General features: G+C 40.3%; 1 protein-coding gene across 1 annotated transcript in view; it reads right to left on the reverse strand.

Moving 5' to 3' along the window:
* pde8b (phosphodiesterase 8B) overlaps positions 1 to 17,876 on the reverse strand; it is a 68,575-nt gene extending 50,699 nt beyond the window's left edge. Inside the window, exon 1 of the mRNA XM_033647738.2 lies at positions 17,040 to 17,876. Within this exon, the coding sequence (XP_033503629.1) occupies positions 17,040 to 17,321 (282 nt within the window). The 5' untranslated portion in view covers positions 17,322 to 17,876. The remainder of the gene's footprint in view (positions 1 to 17,039) is intronic.
* Positions 17,877 to 23,514: the final 5,638 nt, after the last annotated feature.

The raw sequence follows: 23,514 nt of genomic DNA on the forward strand, positions 1-23,514 counted from the left end.
ATATGACGCAGATCATATTTGGCAGTGATTTAAGTTCCTTTTTGTGTACTGTTCATGTTATTTTGTCAACCTGTTTTGTATATATTGTGGTATAAAACATCAGGTCATTTTAAAGGAATGAATCTGTGAAATTTCAGAGAAAAACACACATTCTTAATTGTTTTTTATTGGGAGTTTAACTTAGTTAATTTGCTTCATCAGGTCTGTGTGAATAGAGCTGTAAAAAGATTATACTGGAGGCTTAATGCAACTCAGCCAGAGCTATATTTTTAATGAACACCCCGGTAACATGGGAGCAAGTCATTCAAGTATGCTTGCGAGAACATGCGATATCTCCTAGTCTTACAGGTTTCACCGCAGACTGTGTTACTGTATAACACTCAGTAATGCACAAGCACATTACAAATCTTTATATGACAGATCAAGCTTGATTGATAAAACTGACAACATTAGCAAACAACAGAGTGGGGGGGGTTGGCTTCTGGAGCTCCGGCCTGGATTATTTTCTCAAAAGGCCCAAATCTACAGTACAGGCCAAAAGTTTGGACACACCTTCTCATTCAATGCGTTTTCTTTATTTTCATGACTATTTACATTGTAGATTCTCACTGAAGGCATCAAAACTATGAATGAACACATGTGGAGTTATGTACTTAACAAAAAAAGGTGAAATAACTGAAAACATGTTTTATATTCTAGTTTCTTCAAAATAGCCACCCTTTGCTCTGATTACTGCTTTGCACACTCTTGGCATTCTCTCGATGAGCTTCAAGAGGTAGTCACCTGAAATGGTTTTCCAACAGTCTTAAATGATCGTCCAACTAAACGCAAACCGGATGGGATGGCATGTCGCTGCAGGATGCTGTGGTAGCCATGCTGGTTCAGTGTGCCTTCAAATTTGAATAAATCCCCAACAGTGTCACCAGCAAAACACCCCCACACCATCACACCTCCTCCTCCATGCTTCACAGTGGGAACCAGGCATGTGGAATCCATCCGTTCACCTTTTCTGCGTCTCACAAAGACACGGCGGTTGGAACCAAAGATCTCAAATTTGGACTCATCAGACCAAAGCACAGATTTCCACTGGTCTAATGTCCATTCCTTGTGTTTCTTGGCCCAAACAAATCTCTTCTGCTTGTTGCCTCTCCTTAGCAGTGGTTTCCTAGCAGCTATTTGACCATGAAGACCTGATTTGCGCAGTCTCCTCTTAACAGTTGTTCTAGAGATGGGTCTGCTGCTAGAACTCTGTGTGGCATTCATCTGGTCTCTGATCTGAGCTGCTGTTAACTTGCCATTTCTGAGGCTGGTGACTCGGATGAACTTATCCTCAGAAGCAGAGGTGACTCTTGGTCTTCCTTTCCTGGGCCGGTCCTCATGTGTGCCAGTTTCGTTGTAGCGCTTGATGGTTTTTGCGACTCCACTTGGGGACACATTTAAAGTTTTTGCAATTTTCCGGACTGACTGACCTTCATTTCTTAAAGTAATGATGGCCACTCGTTTTTCTTTAGTTAGCTGATTGGTTCTTGCCATAATATGAATTTTAACAGTTGTCCAATAGGGCTGTCGGCTGTGTATTAACCTGACTTCTGCACAACACAACTGATGGTCCCAACCCCATTGATAAAGCAAGAAATTCCACTAATTAACCCTGATAAGGCACACCTGTGAAGTGGAAACCATTTCAGGTGACTACCTCTTGAAGCTCATCGAGAGAATGCCAAGAGTGTGCAAAGCAGTAATCAGAGCAAAGGGTGGCTATTTTGAAGAAACTAGAATATAAAACATGTTTTCAGTTATTTCACCTTACATAACTCCACATGTGTTCATTCATAGTTTTGATGCCTTCAGTGAGAATCTACAATGTAAATAGTCATGAAAATAAAGAAAACGCATTGAATGAGAAGGTGTGTCCAAACTTTTGGCCTGTACTGTATGCTTATCCTTAAGTAACCTAATATAATTGAGTAAATGTTCTTCTGTTAACCTAATATTCAGTGTACTGAAGACAACACTGGCATTGTTGGAGATTCTTTATTTGCAGTTAGATCATTATGGCATTTCTGATCTCTGCTCCAATTCTGTATACAAGAAAATAGGTCTCAAGATTAGTAATGCTGTTTATGCCAAATTCCTAACCTACACACGTAATGTAACTTAAAATTAACATCATCAGACAATTTTCTGCCTCTTTTTATGTGGCAGGTATATACACCTCAACAAACAGAGAAAACTTCAGAGTGAAATAACCAAAACTAACCAAAATTCCCCATTCTTGTAGAACAATCACCCATAGGAAGAAGCTGATTGAGAAAATATGTTTTCAGACCCTTTAAAATACATAAAATTCCCAGTGATATGTCTCAATGTCTGTGCAGAGATCTTGTTTTTCCCTGCAAATCCCAATCAAAGACCAACCAGATGTTTTTTTTACTACCATAAAAATGCATCATGGGAAATGGCACTTCTGACGCATAGATCTTAACATTTATAAGGAACCATTTGTCAAGGCTGTTTATGCAACCCAGTCTCACTCGTTGAATGCCAGTGCTTGGGTACTGACTTACGGCATCAGACACCGAGAACGTGGGCATGAGATGTGGCTGGTTGCTGTTATTGTGTAACGGCACCTAGTGGCGTCAAGGGGGAACGCAGCGGGACAACAGCATAAGTTAAGGGGGCGGGAGGGGTGGTGGATTGGTCCAACAACCATTGACTTTCACCCAGGAGGCCAGTGTTCACTTCCCGTATGATTGCAGTGTCAAACCCTATTATTTTTTCCAAAACCTAAGCATGTACTTTTGTTTACGTACATGAATTACGACTCGTCCCCTAACCATCAATAGGTATTCTAACCCTGACCTAGTAGTTTTTTATTCTTAAACTTGACCTAAACAATATCTGTAGAGGTGTTTAATCTGTTGAGTTACAGATTTTTAACTATATGGAAGGTACTGACAGATGATCTCCTGCTGAATGGCAGGTTTGTGTTTGAAGCGCAATTGCCTTACGTACAGTATGTTGTCATTAAATTGAAAACTTGTTTGTTTAAACATCTTGTGCTGCTCTGGGTGAAGAGCTTCACGAGTGTATTATAATTAAGTTGCACTGCAAAATGTAAAGATATGTCTGACAGGAGAAGGTTTATGGAAATTTGCACACTTGCACCTGTGGACGTAAATGTGATTAACAGGGAATACTTTTTTACTTTGATTTTAGTACTTTTATTTGACTTTTGTTTTTGTACTATTTTTTGTTTTTTTGTGGTTCATTCATGAACTGCTGCTGTGATATGAGTATAAATAAAGTATCTGTCCATTCATTTGTCCGTCTATCTATGTATACATGCTGAAGAAGCTGGAAGATATCCATCTTAGGTACTTTGGTGCTGATAGCAGACTTGCAGTGTTGTGTCATCACAGTCATGTGGGCCTCACATCAGAGGTGTTTGTCCTCAAGTTCAAAGGGATTCTTGGAAGTCTGAGCTGGATTCACTTTTATGTTGTCAGCCATCATGGTGAATTACAACGGGGGACAAATAAGGTCAAACACTAAGAGATGACCCAAGGGAGTGCTGAACCAAAGATCCACCATAGCCCTTTTCCATGCACATAAACTGGTTTGACTTGACTTAGTGTGTCAAGTCTAGCGTCGAGTTGATGATTTTTAAAAGCAGTACCCTCTTCAGCACTGTTTACTATTGGACTGTGCAAAGGTTGTTGGCAGTCAGCTACACAACATCATGGATTTTCAGGCTGCTGTTGTTAGCCACTGCTGTTGGGTTAGCTCATGTTAAATGGTAGACGCTGAGCTGACACTCTCCTGGGAGGACTGCAGCATCTGAAAATGGTCCTTCAGTGCTGCGTCCAACGACAGCAACAGAATATTTGCTGATCTGTCCAGGATCAGACCCCTGGCTCTTGTCAGCTACCACCACAAACAAAATCTAATTCTATGGGAAACAACGAATGCTCATCATAATAAGCTTCAAATCTGAGACAACGACAAAGCAATGTAAAACAGAAGCACAGATACAGCATACTGGTTCCAACAAATTTAAGATTTGAAAAAAATAATATCCAAATTCCAAAATTGGAAACCAAATACCTACGTACCCAACGAACTAATATCCAAATAGTTGAATACTCTGGTCCAGCTCTACCACTTATTGCTTGAAAACAAGCCAGGATGACAAAAGGGATCTAGAATCATCACTGAATGATGATGAAGTACACCTGACATCATTACAACCTGTTTAGTGGCAGTCGTGCGTGCTGTGGCATGACTCTGGAATTGGTGCATCTCAGGCAAATTTGGCGCATTTAAACTTGTGATGGAAACGCAAACCAAGAAGGCATGGTTTGACCCAGCATGGCCAAAAGTGCCAATGGTAAAGCCTTACAAGTCAGTAAGTGAGACAACCAGCGTGTGGTGGCTACAAGTACAAGACTTGTGAAATAAAAAAACTGACAGAACTGAATATTATTAAGTGCTTCAATGACAATAAGAAGTACAGACTCCAGAGATGTGAGAAAGAGGTTGAGAGTTGGCTTCATGAGAAAATGAGTAATTGTGTTTTACTTGAGGACGACACAGCCAGATGTGAAACAGAACAGGAAGGAAGATGGTGGAAACGGGGATCACTAATACAGTAATCACTGCTAAGACAACAATTTGGAGAGAGATCAGTCAGTGGAGTTTGACAATGATGGAGGGACTGTTGGGTAAAGCTGTCATAAGACACCATCTCTTCTTAGAGTAGGTGACAAAATCCTAATGGAGACAGGAAGGGGAAATAGGTGAAGGGAGATTTAGGAGTACACAGACAAGAGCCTTAACGGAGTTAAGATGAATAGTAGAACAAAGATGGATGGAAGTAGAGAAGAATGAGAAGGCTGAAAGTTTGCTTGTAAGTTTTATCCCCACGGATTCAGACAACCATGAAGCAGGCAGGACACCCTAAAGAGGACAGAAAGTGGATGGAGATTAAAAGTCAGAATCTGTAGGAAGTTGAAGGAAAGAGAATGAAGAAAGACAGGAGGTATAAGTTGGTATTTTTGTTATTTAACAGTAATTTGAAACCTGTATGTAAAAAGAAAAAACATGCAGATATACAAGAGATGGAGTAGTTTATGAATCCCGATGGGAAATGTTGCTGTTACCAATCACATCAGTCACAAAACATACTGCAAAGACACTCAACTAGAAATTTAACTAAACTGAAACTAGAACAGCCGTCTCTAAATAAATCCTGGTAAGATGTACATTGGTAGTGCATGTCTGATACATGTCATACGTAGATGTTTTTGTATTGTTATTAGGGATGGACCAATATGGATTTTTTTCAACCGATACCAATAATCTGACATTTTTGTATTTTAAACATAAGTGTGTAACCTGTACTTTATGTACACCTAAAGGGTAAGAAAGGCTAAGATGGCTGATTTCATATCCCATTGCTCTGACCTAACCTAATCAAACTGTATTCTTAATACAACAAAGACAACAGTTTTGTCTCTTCCATACCTGCCAACAGCAGGCTGTGAAAAAGAGGGAGATTTTCTACTGTATTGTCAGTGGCCTAACCACCTACACACCTGTCCTCATATAACCCTACACTACAGATGGACATAATAAATACAAGGATGTGACAGTAAAATGACTTTTAATCAGTATTACATTTATAGTTAATGTAGAGAGGGGAATTATGAAGCCTACTGTTACTGTGTAATTCTCTGGTGCATCAGTAAGTGTATAAACTACACTGCAGAGTGGAGTCTCCTCTAACTGACAAACAGTGACAGCTGACTCATATGAATGGGTTTCATCTGGTGTATAATGTTTATATCATCCTGCTGCATTTTTATTAACATACCCAGGCGCTGTCTCACCATCCCATGATAGACCAGCCTACCAAGCAGAATATCAATGCGCTAATGATATACCTCACACAGCCAGAGAGAGAGAGAGAGAGAGAGAGAGAGAGAGACCTGCTCCAGACATGGTTACCAGGTAATAATACAAATAATCGCTAACTGTAGCATCATATGGCTAGCCGTTATTAATAAGTTTCACAACAGAGTCGAGCCTTTCAAAAGCTTGGTGTTGGATGTAAGCTGCTGCTAATTAGCTCGTGCTAACACTCTGGAGATGGTCCTTCAGTGCTGTGTCTAACCTGTTTAACAGCTGCAGTAAGTTTGTTGATCTGGTGGAGTGTAGGGCAGTCGGAGATCCAACCCTCTTGTTCGAGTCAAGTTGCAGTTAGAGTTTACATCCATGTCTGTTCAGACTCAAATATAGCCATGCTAGTACACAATGCTTCATATTGATGTTGCTACAAAGAAGTTACAAATTTGAAAACACGGATGCTTCACGCAGCACAGAAGATCATGCTGTCAGCACAGTTTCAAGGTGGACACCCAAGATTAGTGTCCCCAATTCAGTATCTGACCAAATGCCTTCCCTCCTGTTCCTGAGATATGATGTTGAATAATAGCCAGAAAAGTGTTTTGCAGAACTGTATGATGTCACAGTGAAGTTGACCTTTGACCTTTTGGATAAAAAAATGCCATCACTTCATCATTTTATCCTAATAGATATTTGTGTTAAATCTTGTCATAATTTGCATATGAATTCTTGAGTTATGGCCAAAAACATGTTTTTGGAGGTCACAGTGAGCTTGATCTGTGACAACCAAGTTTTAATCAGTTCATTCTCGAATCCAAGTGAAGGTTTGGGCCAAATTTGGAGAATTTACCCTAAAGGCATTCAAGATATCGTGTTCACAATAGTGAGATGGACAAGGGCACACTGACCTTGACGTTTACCACCAAAATCTAATTAATTCATCCTTGAGTCTAAGTGGACATTCATGCCAAATTTGAAGAAGGTGAAGACAGTGAAGACTCATGGTGTTCTTGAGATATTGGCTTCATGAGAGTGAGATGTACAGGCAGATTGGAGATGGATGGACAGACAACCCCAAGACATAATGCCTCTGGCCACATTTTTTTGCTGGCACAGAGGCATAATAACAAAAGCTGACGGTAGCCGCAATGATTACATTTTGGAACTACACTTCCCCTTATCTGGGGGATGCAAACAGGAAGTTAAATGTTGCCATGGAATCAGTGGATAATGTGTTTATATTTCTTTACATTTCAGAAAACAGGCACCATTAAAAGTATGCCAAGTTAGCTATCAGCACCTCCTGTTTCCTGTGTACCCATGGACGTACAGACAGCTACCACTGGATTATTTTGACACAGTAGAAATCTTAAAAAAAACAATGAATCTCAGGCAAAGTCTGGAGTTGCAAGGATCATTTTACAGTCTGTGAATTCTATACAAAGTCAAGAACGTTCTTCTGTGACGGACATCACAGAAGATGATATCCTCGTTGAGTGTAAGTCACACTGAATCTTAAAATATACTCATCACTGTGTTCAGATTTGACTGAGTTGTGTGTCACAGTCACTGCTGCGACTGAAAAGTGTTTTGTTAGAAGGGCAAAATCAGCAGCCAAATGACAATAACTAATCATTGTTTTCAGGACACCAGCATGCATTTGTCTCTTTTAAATCCAGCACTATCTTTACTTCACGTCTCTCCCTCTTCATCTCCTCTTCAGCTCACACAGTTGACCTTTAACCCCTAACTCTAACCCTGACCCTGACTAATTGCCCTCCTGTTGGAGTCAGCTAATTCTATTGTCCTTGTTTTTGTGAAACACTTTGTAAAGTTGGCTGTATAAATAAGCCCTTATTATGTACTAGGGCCCAGGTACATCATGTCGATGCATATACTGTATACACATTAAAACTCAGATTAAACATTGCTTTCATTGTGGAGGCCTGTTCCACCATGTCATTGCAGTTTATCTTCTGAGTGCCATAAACTTAACAAAGTTACAGTATGTTTCATGTGTTCTTTTGAAGGTGTTTTCACTGTTTACAATGATGTCAGATTATAAAGATGACAGGGGAGTTTACATTATGGCCGGAGAACAGAAAGAGTTGTTTACACTTACAGGCCAATGGCTAATCATTTTGAGTAAGTGACAAAGAGGGGTGTAGTTCTCATCTAGACTTGACCTTGTGTGTGGCTCTCACTTTGAAACTCAGACTGTTTAGAAATCAGAAATGATACAGAATGACGTTATTGTGGCCTTTAATGCTGGGAAAAATCTTCTCATCCTATGCATTAGGTCACTTTCATCTGTGTCTGAACCACAGAAAAATGTTATTGGATTTATTTTGTATATTGCCAGATAAATACATAGCCGCCAGCTTTCATCATATTGCATTACTCATCGTTGTTAGCAGCAGGCCTTGGAGTTTACGTGAATCACAGTCCTTGCAACAAGGCCTCGTCTTATCTGCAGAGCAGGTGGCCTTCTGTAGTGCCTACGTGGACTTGAGGTCAGCCTCGGTCTGCATGCTGCTACTGTCATCTTCCTTATCCTTTAGGCTTCTTTCCACACTATGGAGTCATGATAAGCTCACAGTGATCAACTGATATTGTTACGCGGGTAAATTTTGTCATGTGAGCAGGCTTCTTGGCTGCAACCTTCAAATTGGATGTTCACACTACCAATAATAGCACACTGTAGAGGACACTATTATACATAGTAACAGTGGTTGATTCAATCCCCCTTTTTAATAATGTTCTCTAACATTCACTGTTGAAAATATTTAAAAATTATCATGCAAATGAGTTCCTATTTTAGCACTTTGTACCCTGCTTTATTAGATAATGTGCACTAACTGTGTTTAGCCTGGTATTCCATCAACAGTGACTGACCCTCCTTGCTCAAAGTGACTCCCACAGTCCAAAGTGGTACGACACCAATTAATTAGCCGGAAATATCTTTGGCTAAGGAGCAGTATAGCAAGCCTGTTCAAACTTAACAGGGGTTTAGAGGAACCCATTATGATAAAGAAGCTCTTTGACTTACCAAGCATAACACACAGTACTTCATTGTTCTATTAAACCATCATAAATACACAAAGTGATAAGTGTGAGAATCTAAGATTAATTTGACAAATGGACTTAGAACATGGTATTGGAGAGGTGGCATGGCAGTATATAATATCTAGTACTGGTTGGGCCACAAGAGATATTAGAAGTAAATTCACTCATTACAAAGTTATACATAGATACTATTACACCCCATCAAAGCGATTTAGGATGGGCCTGATGCATGATAGATATTGTTGGGAATCTAAGGATGCAATGGGTGCATTCTTGCATGCTATGTGGAACTGCCCTGTGGTTCTTCCCTTCTGGATAATAGTGCTGGTAAAACTTGGTGAATGGGTAGAGCAGCCATTGCCACACTCCCCTCAGCTTTGTCTTCTCAGGGTCAAAACATTTTTGCTACAGGGTGTCACAAGGGCTCAGTTTGTTTTATTAGTAAATGGTTTCATTACTGCAGCAAGAGTTATTTGTAAGGTACTGGAAAAATACAAAAACCTCAGAATTCACTGAATGGATTAGACTTATGACAGAAACTGCCTCTTTTGAATATAAATAGGCTTGAATAAATAACACAACAGGGAATTTAGCTGAAGTCTGGGATAACCTCCTTCTATTTATTAAGGGCTCATGATGTTGGAGTACATATGGGTGCATCCGTGAAATATTTTTGTTTTTGTAATACTGTTGTTTTTTTTCTTGTTTTATCGTTCAAGTATTTGGGAGCAATATGTCAGTTTAAAAGAAAATCGATAGAAATTTAAATAACCAAAAAAAGGGATGACGCTTTTTTGTAGGCCTACCAGGAACTTAACATGGTCTTGGTTCCATTGGATTTTGGATTATTGCAGAAAATAAGCTCTGAAGCAAACAAAAGTTCATGATACTTATACCATTTGTTCAGCATGATAACCTTCACAAATGAACACCACATTTATGACTTCTGAAGTATCAGTGCAATAGCCAGAAGTAAAAAGCTATCGTTAGGCTTTGAAAAAACTACACCATGGTCACATGACTTTAATGTTGCCACCACAATGTTCAGTGTGATGACACTGTAGTCTCATCTAACCACTTGTTAGCAGCTGCCTTTTTAAAGTTTCAAAATTCACAGTTGGGGTATTTACTGACATATTTCTTGTCGCAGAACAAAACTTCAAAGTATCTTAAGCTTGTGTTAACCACAGACTTTTTTCAGGCATCTAACCCTGATAAAAACACCCATTGACTTAGACAGGAGGGAATGCAAGAATGCTAACTCATTTTCGTTTTCTTGGGGTTCATTCCTGCACTGTAACAACCATTATTAGCTTATATCTGACAGCCAAGAACTTGCAATACAAAAATGCCAAAAATGTTTCTGTAGTAATTTGGAAAAATGGTAAAGATAACAGCTCAACATCAACATGTTAGCATTGTTATTGTGAGCATGTTAGCACAATCATGTTAGCACTTAGCTCAAAGCCCTGCTGTGCCTAGGTACAGCCTCACAGCAATGCTAACATGGCTACATTTAGCTGTAAAAATGTCCCACTTGGGACATATGTTGGGCACTAAATTTAAGGTACACTTAAGGGGGAACTGCCCATTGTTCCGACCATATTAAACCCATTGTTCCGAAGTCCGTTCTGAAATCATCATGATTCCCTGTGGTTAAGGTCTGGTTAGGTTTAGGCACAAAAACCACTTGGTTGGGGTTAGGAAAAGATCATGGTGTGGGTTAAAATGAAAAAGAAAGTGACAAACACATAAGCCGTGAGCCTGCTTCGCCTCAAGCCTTTCCCAGCTGACCCAGAGCCGGTCGCGGCGCACCACCAAGGCAGAAATACGCCCGCCGGGAGCCACTCAGCACCGCGGACCAATAGACTAAAGTTTGCTTCAATTTGTGTTTGTGTAAACTCTTGAATAATGCTATCAGTTTCAAAAATCCAGTATTGGTCAGCCTCATGTCCAAAGACATGCTAATCAGCTTGCCCACTGGCATTGAGGATAAAAAACTATTGTTAAGACATGTACTTTCACTCGCTTACAGAATGGCTTGAAAGAGTACCCAGGCTAATCCTGCTAAATAAAATTCTGCCTGACTCTTTTCATATTTATTCACGCGGTTTGGTATTGGGTGTTATTCCCCAACTGTCTTGCATAAAGCTGGTTTGGAATTCCCCCCAAAATCCTGCAGCATCTGAATTAGTTGATAAGTCAAACCAAAACTTGATAAAGTATGTACTCTATCAGATTTTCAAAATCATACCCACAGTTTGAGATGCAGAACTCACTTGTCCACATTCATTTTAGTGCCACGATACTTGGTACTGATCATCCTACTACATTTCAAAACTACCAAAAAGGAGCCTGGAAACCTGACAGTGCAGGATAAAAATTGAGACTGTGTTCCAATGAGATAACATGCATGTAAACACACACCTACAGGAACTTCTTCACATGTAAACAGTTGTCCCAGTCCAACATTCAAACTATTTTCCACCTCACAGCCTGGATGACATTCCTGCTCTCACACATCCCCCTCTCACATCCAAGACTCAGACTATGTCCACACACTATGCTGGCTAAATCTAAAACACTCAAACTATGGGAAATTCTGCTAAATCTCTTGATCATAAATGCTTGATGTTGACCAGTTTTACTCTTATAACTGAACTGCCGCATTGAGATGTTGATCACTGTGAGACTGACTATGAGAAAGTAGTTTTTAATAGCTGGTTCGTGCTTCAGAGCCTAAAAAGGGTTCGCAAATAAATCTGGAATAACACCAATAACTCTAAATAGCAATTCCACAAGCAGTAGCATTACTACTGATGACAAACAATATGAACTTAGACACAAAATACATCCACTTACAGTCAGACTGTGTACTGTTAAACACTGTCTGCAGATTATGAAGAATGCTCCAGCAAACAATGGCCTGCATGGCCTGAGCTATAGGCCTCTTAGCAGTTCAGATGTGCTTTGATAGGTTGAGCTTGGGTCCCACCCACCTCTGACACTGGCATTTAAAGTGATGCTCACAGACTTAGAAACAACAGATAGTTGTCTCCCTCACATTACAGCTTCCATGTAAGAAGACATCAACAATGTTATCCAAAAGCTCTTTTTCCCCTCATCTACATGGTAACAGGTTAAAATTGTTCCACTCTGGAGAGCGTTTTGAAAATTAACTCTTTCTTTTGTGTGATAAATGTCTGCTTAAGACTGCCTCACACTAAAAGATTCTTCAGATCTTAATAGCTGTTTCGAAAAAGTGAGATCTCAATGACATGCAAAGATGAATTAAACGATTTGGATAAAAAAGTGCACCACACACCAACGGATTCCATTCATGAACCAGAGTCCTGACTCTCAAAACTGGAAATGTTGCAAATCTCTCGCGACCAGATGTTAACATTACATTAAGCCCTTCAGGTGGAAGGTTATCCATAGACGACTACTGTAACAATTTCATTACACACAACAAAATTCCATGATTTTTACAAAACTTTCAATTATTTTTACAAATTCTATGACATTCTGGAAAACATATTTGTGAAATTCCATGGCTTTTCCATGTTTTTCATGACCATGGAACCCTGTTAAGTTAACCTGCTCTGGACCAGGTCAGCTGTTAAGCAAAAGTTACCATGATGATTTATCCTGGTAAAAAGTGAACCAGCAGGGTGCTCACTAGCTCACCTGGTAGAGCGAGCACCGCATATACAAAGGCTATGTCCTTGGCACAGCGGCTGTTGCTTTGTTTCCGACTCCTGCCCTTTTTTGCATGTCATCCCCTCTCTCCCATTTCATGCTAGACTTTACTATCTAATAAAGGCAATAAAAAGTAAACCAGCTGTGTAGTACTAACAACCTGGAGTTAACCCTCAAGTTACCTTGCTAACTCTAAATCCTGCTTCGTAGTACAGACCTCAGAACACAGGTTTTTCTTTCCAGACGTGTGCTTGAATCAACATATTTTTCTCAAGGAGTTTGTTATTGTTAACTCATACTGTATTATCCCTATTCTTTAACTATATGTTAAGATCTGTAAACTTGTTAATGTAAACTGCATCTCAAACCAGATTTCTACTAACTAACTGTACATTCACACAAGTTAAAGACTGGTTAACTTAATGCAAATTAGCTATGATGTGTTTGAGCTGCAAATGACCAGGCACCAATTGAAAAGTAGAAGTCCATCGCATGTGTGGAACCCAGAGAACATCCTCGGAAACTTTTAGTTCCTACCACATATTCCTTCCTACTTCAAAACGAGAAGCAAGCTGTCAAACTGATATGTTCAGTCTGAAGTAGCGCTTGAACCTCTCCCCATCCAGCCGCAGCTCCTGCACCAGCTGCTGTTCACGGCCCCGGAGGATACCGTGAACCCAGACCTGACGGCGGCTATATCCAAGCAGGTACCACACGCCAGCACAAATTACAAGAGTGTCTTCTTCCATGTTGAATCGATACACAAGTGTGGACAAGCGCATGTACTTATACAATTTCTTTGTGTTCTGGAACACTTGTTATTAGCGGGAATGCAATTAATTTGCTCCCCTTACCACTAGTTTTACTAATCGCATTGTAGGCACTCGAACCCAAACCACTGACAGTGTTTCCCCTAGGTTTACAGCTTTGGGGGGGAATAGCAAATAAAAAAATGTTGCTCATATTCGGTTCAGGTTCGGCCTTCTTGACATGCTGCTGTGTTGTGCTACGGTGTATTCAAGTACTGGAATTTGTTATTTACGTGACAACGCCTGAAAGCAACACAGGCTGTGTGTGTTTAATGTTTAATATCAGACCTATTTAGACTTTTTGTCCTGTTTTCAGTGTCCAGTAACCTTCTTTGGGGCTCATTTAAATTGAGAAGCATAACTGAACATTCAGAATTTGACGTCATGAGCGACTTGAGCTGCTTTCGCTGCCACAAATATTTTAACAGCGGCGCTGCTAGACCGAATTCAGCTATTTTGCAGCTCTGGCAGCTTTTGGTGTGAACGCACAGTAATGTTTTTGTTCTGCCATTTGTTACTGACCTGATATTTCATATTCTTTTGTATTTTGTCACGTTACTTTTCTTTTCTAAATTATGTAAATTTGTTTGCAAAAATAAATAAAGCCTATGAAGACACTTTCTATCAAGCTATTGTCGGGGTAGAAGAGCTGCGGTCTCTAGGGGTAGTTTGGTTCATTTCTTTTTCGAAACACAGAAGCTGTACTGTTAATGATCACTGAACTTTTGTACCTCTAGATGAGAGGTGGTCGCAACTCCACCGCTGAGAAAAGTACCAATTCATGCTCTCTCTGTATATTCTCATAAGTCAGGGACTGTGTCAGAGGCCCTGAGGGGATCTCTGTACAGGCCACCAGCACCAGCTCCTTCACATGCGACTGTTCACACCCATGACCAGAGGGGTAAACAAATGACTTGTGCATATAAACATGCACACATAATACACACTAACACACACAGGAGCGTGATCCCCACCATGGCAGATTATTAAGATCCTGCGGGGAAAGACAAATGGTTTCAATAATAAATGGTATCATTGATCCTTTCTTAGTCCTTAGAGACAGAGGGGAAGTGAGGAAGAGCAAAGGAAGAGCTGACAAACCGGCACACACACACACACACACACACACACACACACACACCCCCTTTATGTGCCACCCTAAACTAATGACACAAATCTACAGAAAGGTATCAAATTGCTGGATGTAAATATTAATAAATTATTTATTTTAACTGCTGATGAGAAGCATCCTACTAGACTAAATATTTTCATTCAATCCAGTGACTCATATTGTGCCAATTTTCTTCCATATTAGGACCAAAGGAGACAAGTTTATGTCATAAATTAATGAAATGTGAGAAATAAAGAGCATGGGACTGCAAAAGACTCTAAAAGGTTAAAACATCAGTCTAAAAATGTATTAATTACAAAATATTTTATCAAAAATGATCAACAAATGTCAAATAATGCCAAAAGGGACCAAATGTATAGTTTATCAAAATCAAATCACACAAAAATAGAAGGTTAACCATAAAATATGTCCATTTTATTTTGTAAATCTAGGCCTGAATGGGTTAATACTTTTAGGGTCTGATGACACGATCATCTGCTACACTACTTCTTAGGAAAACACAGCTATATCCTCTGGGGTTCAATCATAAATATGAACAAGTATCTGTTCACATGCTCCCTCATGAGAAGGATCCATCAGCAAGTAAAAGCACACAAATAATATGACAAGACATGTACACAACTCCACAAGCTTAACCTCGTTCAACCAAAGTACAGACTCCACAAACACTGAATGAAAACTGCCAAGCAAGACAGACATTATGTGTCATTTTCAACTTGTTAATACTTATTAATGGTTTATTAAGTTAAAAGCATCTGCCTGTGTCAACAGGATTTTTGCGTGTGAAAGTTCATTCTTGAATTTTCCTTGACAAGACAAAAAAAATCTTAACTCAAGGTCCCGTTATTAGCTTTTCAGAAGTTTTTTATCATGCAGATAGCTCATTTATCATGACTAATGTTTTCCACTGAGGAAGACCTTGAGATGTGGGTAAAAGTTTTGAATTTTCTTTTTGTTTTGGTAAAACAATGTATCTTTTGCTTTGTAGCTTATTAAGTAAAAGCTATTTACATGTAGCATCTCCTATGATGAATGTGATGAACTAAATAACAAACTTATTTTTCACTTTATGACCTAATGATTTATTTAGTAGCTTAACAGCTTATTACACATGGCGTCTCCCATGGCGAATTGGACAATGTCTCCCAGTTTGTTCACTTTTAGCTTTGAAGCAGAGTCGTCAATGACATATAATGGCCAGTGTGGTAAACTGAATTTAAGGGAGGAACACAAGTTGTCAAGACATAGATGATCCTTTGACTCTTGGCCCTTTGAGGCACACTCTCTCTGTGCTTTGCTGCTTAAGAACGAACCAATTGGATGCACATTTTTGCTCATCTGACAATGTATTCTGCCTCTGAGGATCTTTGCCTTGTGGCTGCAGGGCTGTACTTACACAAGGTTTTGTTAGAGCACACATTATATATGACAGTTCGGAGAAATGCAGGGCTGGGATTTCTGGGACAATTTCACCAAGTACTTCCAGCAAGTTTTAAAGCTCATTTTTTAAACAAGTTTTGATGTTAAAACTTGACTGTTACACCCCATACTGAGCATTCATAGCAGCCAGAAAAGGCCCATGTCTGTAACAGCTAAATCTGGGCCACATTTGGCAAAAGCAAATGGGCCAAAGCTGGCTCACATTTTGCACCATGGAGCCAGAACAAAGCCAAATCAGCCAACACTGGGCTGCAAATGGGCTGAGTCCGATGGCTTTCTGGGGTAGTTTTAAGCAGGAAAGTGTCTATTAATATTTTTGTTCCCCCATTTCATATGTGACCCCCCCCACAACGTTAAGACAAATGCTATGCCCCTGTTCATATGAAAAGTTACGATTGTTGACACTTTTTCTCCATATCTGCTTACAACTACCTAGTGTGTTATAAACCATTTATTAATTCTTAATATGGTGCTAATAAATGCTAAATGGGAAGGTGAAAGTGTTTTGTCCTCTTTAAATAAAGAAATGGCAAAATCCTGCTGGTGTTTAACTGGGCATACATCTGTTGTTTTCTTTATAGTCAAATAAGTCAGCTCCATGTCTAACTGCAAAGCATTTTTGTTAATAAAAGATTCATTCTGTTAACCCAGCTGTCATTTATCACATGCCTCAAGTGTTGGATCAGTGTGAGTAGCACAGTAACAGTGCTGGTATCAGATCACTGTCATATTATATGTAATAGATTAAATTATCATCACCGGTCCACACTGATGGCTGGCTGCAGAGAGGGATGATAAAGCCAGTGAATGAGAGGAGACTGAATGAACAGTCATTAGAAGTGTAATACAACACACCGGATCAGAAGGCTCGGGCCTCCTCCGGTAACAACAAACAAACAAACCAATAGGCCTCCTCACGTGTGATTTCCACTCACGACCCGGTGATGATGCTGTGACTGTGGCAGCACACAGCTGTACTGTACCTTGACGCTGGTGTGGCTGGTCTGCGTCTCGGCCTCGATGCGGATGTGTCCCCCGCTGTTCTCCTTGCGATCCCGGCACGAGTTGTTGCGCGAGTGGCGGCTCTGGTAGGTGATGACGGAGGGGATGGTCTCGGCCGCATCGGTCTTGATGAAGAGCCCGTGTAGCGTGGCCGCGGTGCCCTGAGAGATGGTGGTGGTCTGGTGGGGGGAGTTGGATTCGTCTGAGTCTCGGCAGTAGATCACCCCGCTCTGAGAGACGTGGATACTGGGAGCGCAGCCCATGCCTCAGCGACGCGCCTCCGGAGTCAGATCCCAGATAATAAACACCGACACTTGGGTACCACCTTCCTGTCGTCCACAGCTGCCTGCACACAGGCTGCTGTTTTCTCCGGGCATCGGCTGCGGGCTCGGTTCGCTCTCTCCTCCACACACCTCCGTTTGAGCACATTAAGGGGGGAGAAACGTGAGGTACCGCTGATTGTTTAATTCATGCGTCCCGTCAATCCGGTTCCTCCTCAGCCTCCGCTATTGCAGGATCTCGGCTTTTGATGTCATATTCAGGACAAAAGGTGTTTCGGGCTATGATCTAAAGCTTGCTGATGGCCTGTACCACCCGCTAGCGCATCTATGAAATGACCCGGACTAATGAATAAAATGAATAAATGGACTAAACCACCTGGCTGCTCTTCATCACCTCTTGCTTCATATCCGGCTTTGTATCTCCGCTCATCCTCTGTGACATGATCGCATTTTCGGCCTGTGGAGAGTACATGAAATCTCCTCTCTGTCTCTACTTTAGTTGTTCTGCTTGCAGATCATTGGCCACGGTCCATCCCTCTCTCGCTCTCTATTTCTCTCTCTCTCTCCCCCCCTCTCTCTTTTTATAACACACTAACATTATATCACTTCTCCCTCTCCATGATGACCCCTCTCATCTCCCCAGAGGCCATGCTCTGACTCCAGGGGTCATTTAGACTCACCATGCTGAATTAGACATAATGCTTTCATAGAAGTAATGGAGGCTTGATGGAAAAACATTTCCCACCTCCTCTTACACTTATATTTAATGTAGCCTACATTTCTTGATAAAGATATTTAAATATAATCTCGCTTGTTTTGCAAATACCGTGCAGCAGTGAAGTGTTGTGGTGGATGCTGGCTGACCTTTGACATCTGACCTTTGATAATGCAGTTAGGCAACCTAATGACCAGAAAAATGTTGGCATTGTATGTTTCTGCAAACCACAGATACCTTGTGTGTGTTAGTATGTAGCAAATTTTTTGAAACTTTATATTTCAACAATGCTGTGGTTAGGTTGAGGCACAAAAACCACTTGGTTATGGTGAGGAAAAGATCATGTTTGGGCTCAAAACATTACCAAGCTGTTGATGTTTCAATAAAAACAATTGCTTCTTGTGGCACAATCCCTGATGAAAAAATAGCAACATATCACTAATAAACACCCACGTTTTGTGACTAAAAAGCTGCTTGAAATCTAGTGACAGGACACTAAGAGACAACTGGTTTTGTTGTTTGTTGGTCGCAAACAGTGGTCTGCTGTTTGGTAGGCGTAGCTATGCCAGGTGTCACACCACCCACCATCCGACAAAGTCAGTTCATATACCACGTCACATAATAAATGTGGATATGATATGTACACAACGTAAAAATGTAACCTATTCTTGGTTTGCAGAAATGTACAATGGCAACATTTTCTCTGTTGACTGGGCCGAGTTAGGCAAATTATTTTCTCAACTGATGGATGAACTGTCTGCTCTATAAATGTCAGCAAATACAAAAAAATATAGAATTATAAAAACAAACAAAAAAAGAGCTTATCAAATAGAGCAGGGCAGAGAATTAGTCTTATATTGATTGCACAAAGTATCTCATGTAAATCTTTTTGTTCACCAGAGGTTTTAGCGTTAACCCATTCCCCAAAACCCAAGTTGACGTACTCAAATTGCTTGCCTTGTCTGACTAGCAGTCCAAAACCCTAAGATATATTCAGCAAACTATCATATATGACAAAGAGTCATAAACAATCCTCCCAATGAAGAAGGTAGAACCAGAGAATGGTCGCTTGAAAAATGACTTAAACAATTTATTGATAAACAGGTTGACGATTAATGACCTGGCTCTGTACATTTACCATATTGGATGCCACTGATGCCATACCATAATGGAACTAATGGTTGTTTTTTATTTTTATAGGATGTATTTATATATTTCTTTAAGTCTGTATTTATATATTGTTTTAAGACAGATCTTTATTCCATGATGACCCCTCAAGGAGATACATGCTCGCATTTTAAAAACAAAAGAAAACAGATATAAACTGAGTGAACAGTAATCCTGTCCAGTAACAGGCAAATACAATATAATAAATAAGAAAATAATGAAATTGCTGAATTTGGAAGCTGGTGCCGGGTTCTCAAATGTGAACATTTTCTTATCTTTTTTTGCCATATAACACTATGAATTAAAAATCTTTGGGTTTTGGACACTCAGTCAGACAAAAAAGGCGATTCGAAAATAGTGCTTTAAGCTCTGGGGAACTATGGTGAGCATCTTTTTACTATGTTTGACCTTTCATAGACTAAACATAATTCAATTAATCAAAAAATATTTATTATTATTATTAGATAATGAAGGTAACCGATCTGTTTCTCTCATCGTCAGTGAGAACAAACTTACGTAACAATACTCATCACCTTGATTTCCTGTCACCTAAATATCTCTTCTTTGAAACTGGCAGATGTTTAGGTTGCCAGGTTGTGGCTTGTGTATATCTGACTCCAGGGAGCCAGACTGAAGTCAATATTTAGTTTGACGTGCAGTAGCGCCCATAGAAATTTTTCACAGGGGTGGCCAGATGGGGCCACTGAAAATCTTGGGGTGGCACAACACCCTACTTTGGTTCCTTTTTTTTTTTTTTTTTTTTTTACAGTTAAATTAATAACTATATGATGTGCTAGACTAATGCCACAGAACCATGTTAGGTGATTCATTGTTCTTTAAATAGGCTGGTTGTCTTTTTGTCCATTACTGTAAGAAACAAAATGTTTACTGGGAATAAGCCCTCTCAACTTTAAAAGAAGACTCATGGGTACCCATAGAGCCCATTTTCATTCAGATACCTTGAAGTGGCACTTCAAAGGACCCCTCTGAAGTTGTTCCCTTGCCAAAATTTAGCCTAACTTAGGAGCATTATTTAGCCTGCTTTCCCAAAAAGCTATGCCAACATGGTTGGTACCAGTTGATACCTCAGGCTGTCTAGTTTCCTTTACCCTAGCTTTAAAAAACACACCACAGCCTCTTAAAGACAGTTATGTTGGCCTCCAATTATTTTTGCCATGAGACAGTGGGAGGTTAGCGATTGTATCAGGGAGGCCCCCTTTGGGGGTGTCACTGTTGGGGTGGCACAGAAATCAGGATCTTCCTAGTTTTTACTGCATTGTATGAAGGCCAAATTTTCATTATTTTGGGTCACTCAGGCAACAGTGACTAAAGTGACTAAATAAGGATCATCTTATTAATGCACTATTTTTTTTAATAAACCTCCAATAGATTAACAAGCTTAACCAGGCCAGGTTACAGTCTGGGGTAGCCATGGTTACTGGCCACCATTTGGCTCCACCGCAGCTATAATCAATATTCTTGTATCAACAATAGATCACATGACGACATTAATGTGAACTCACAGAGAGGTATCACTTCACTCTGTGGTTCCTCTGCCACTCTACAGAGCATTTTAGCATCACTCAGCTCATTGTTTTGGTGATCACAACTTTACTGTTTTGATCTCAGCACTTTCATCAGCACGTTTCAGATACAGCAGGCAGCTATTTTCAGCTAAAAGCTCTGATAAACCTGCTAGACACTACCTGGCCAGCAGCAAACAGCAGACAGACACAGTTAGAGAACAGCTGGTGAAAATAGTGGAGCAGTTAGTTGCTAAAGAAACAGATATTTTTCTCAGCAGCTGATAGAGACAAAAAAGAAAACAGAGTTTAAAGGAGAGTAAATAGTGGACTTTCAGTCATCAAGTCATGTCAAGTGGATACAAACATGACTTCAAATAAATGATTTTCCATATCAACCCAGTCTCACTCCAAACCCGTCAAATACCGACGCTTGGTCAGTGGCCATCAGTGCCAGATACTGACGCACTGAAGCACCCTTTAGCAGCAGTAATGAGACACACTGAGATTATTTTAATGCGGCAAGCAACTGCCATAGTATAAAGAGCAAGAAAGTCCATATAGGGTGGGTGGGGGTGAGGTGGATGGGTCAAACATGGTACACTTTCATCTGGGACACCGCTGTCCATGTTCAGTGTGAAACCAAAAGGCAATTGAGTTATTTTAATAACAACACAGTGTGCTAGTATGTGTAGCATGCTTCTAGTGACATATGTGACGTATGCCACGTGATATTACATTATGATGATAACACACATACTTATTTTTAGTCAAACCACGATATTTTTTTCTAAACCCACATGCTTTTGTTGCCTAAACTTAATGAAGTAAACCTAAAAAAATATGTTGGTTTTTTTTACCTATGTTGTAAGTTTATTTTGTAAACTAAACATTTCTTGTGAAAAACAGAACAGAAAGTTAATTTTAAAAGGACACTATGCATGTAATGAGCGAGAATTGACACGCTGTCCCATCCAAAACTTACCCTGGAGAGGTACCTAAAGTGTCACAATGTGACGTGTAGGGCCACTGATAAAGCGTTGGTATTTGATGAGTTGGGAGTGAGAATGTGTTGCAGTTGTGTGCAGTTGTAAATGTTAATAAATTATTAATGAAGGTCATGGGTTTCCAGTGGTGGAATATAATTAGATACATCCACTCAAGTACTGTACTAAATTACAATTTTAAGATATTTGTACGTTACGTTAGTATCTCCATTTATGCTACTTTATACTTCTATTCCACTACATCTCAGAGGGAAATATTGTGCTTATTACTTCACTTAGATAATGTGCAGATTTAGATTATAATAGGCCTACAAAAAATGAACAAATAATGATAACAAGCAGTATATAAACAAATTAAAATGAGCTCCACATTTCCCAGCTGCTACATTAAAGTGATGTGCAAATAAATGCATCACTTTTAGAATCCAATAATATATGATTCTACAGTGAGTCATTCTACATAATACTACTTACTACTTACGTACTTTTACTTTAAGTACTTCAAGTATATTTTGACATGAATACTCTTTAAAGCCCCTACAAGGAACTTTTATTTTGAGTTGATTTTGGTGACCCTGTGGACAAAAGCGGTAGTGTTTTGCTGGAATGAAGCCTACATTTCCCATGAGCTCTAGCGCCTATTGTCGTAAAGACGCTTACCTGGCTCGCGCATGTGTTTGTTTTGGGGATGAATGAAACAACAAGACGGGAAAACTTTGCCCCCGCTCCTATTGGGGTTCCCAGCTCACTTCTGCCACACCCCAGCTCCACCTCTTTGGCGTAAGCGCCACCGCCGCCGGGGTAAATGCAGCAGTCGGCTGGTAAGGCTGAAGGCCTGTTTGGCGAGCACTTCCACGGCTTCTTGGACTGAGTATGGAGCGGTGCCTCGCCTCTTTATTTCTCTGCACTCGCTGGACCCTGTCGACGCCTGGCTGGTACCTGTCGTCAGCCCGGATGAGGTGTTCCAGCCCCATGGCCCCTGCTCTCCTCGTCCCCGCTGGCACGGGGTGAATCTGCGCAACCTGCGGCCTCTGTGTGTGGCTCCCCGGACAGCTAACGCCGTGGACCCGCCGGCTCCTGCCAGGATTGGGCTGGTAAATGCTAGATCGCTAGCGAACAAAACGTTTATCCTGAAGGATTTCCTGACTTCCCGAGGACTGGATTTTCTCTGTGTGACTGAGACGTGGCTGACTGTTGGTGAGTCCAGTGCTTTCACAGAACTTTTACCTGATGATTGCTGCTATTTTAACTCTCTCTCTCGTCGGGTCGAGAAGGAGGAATAGCAACTATTCATAAGAGTCACTATAAATGTAAGCAGCTAGGTAAGATGACGTGTGCCGTCTGAGTGCCGTAAATCGTTTCGTCCTGGAAGCGACCTGGGGTGGACCCGGAGACAGTTTCCTAAAGGTATGGATATACACTATATAGAAATAGCTTATCTTCACACCGATGGTCTCATTTGCTGTTGTAGGTCACGCACAGACATCAGCAGAAACGAGAGACTTTTGCATATCCAGTTAAAAGTTCCTTGTAGCAGCTATAATGTAAGTAAGATTTTGAATGTAGGACTTTAACTTGTACAAGAGAATTTTTACACTGTGGTATGGGTACGTCTTCCACCACTGTGGGTTTCTCATCTTCTAATAAGATCACACATGTTGTAAATGTTAATCCCTTTATGTTTCACGGTGTCAACCCAAGTTAACGTTTTTTGCTTAAAAATATTAATAAATGATTTATTAATCATTAATGAATGTGGTCAC

Source organism: Epinephelus lanceolatus, chromosome 19 (assembly GCF_041903045.1).
Source record: "Epinephelus lanceolatus isolate andai-2023 chromosome 19, ASM4190304v1, whole genome shotgun sequence".
Classification (NCBI taxonomy): Eukaryota; Metazoa; Chordata; class Actinopteri; order Perciformes; family Serranidae; genus Epinephelus; species Epinephelus lanceolatus.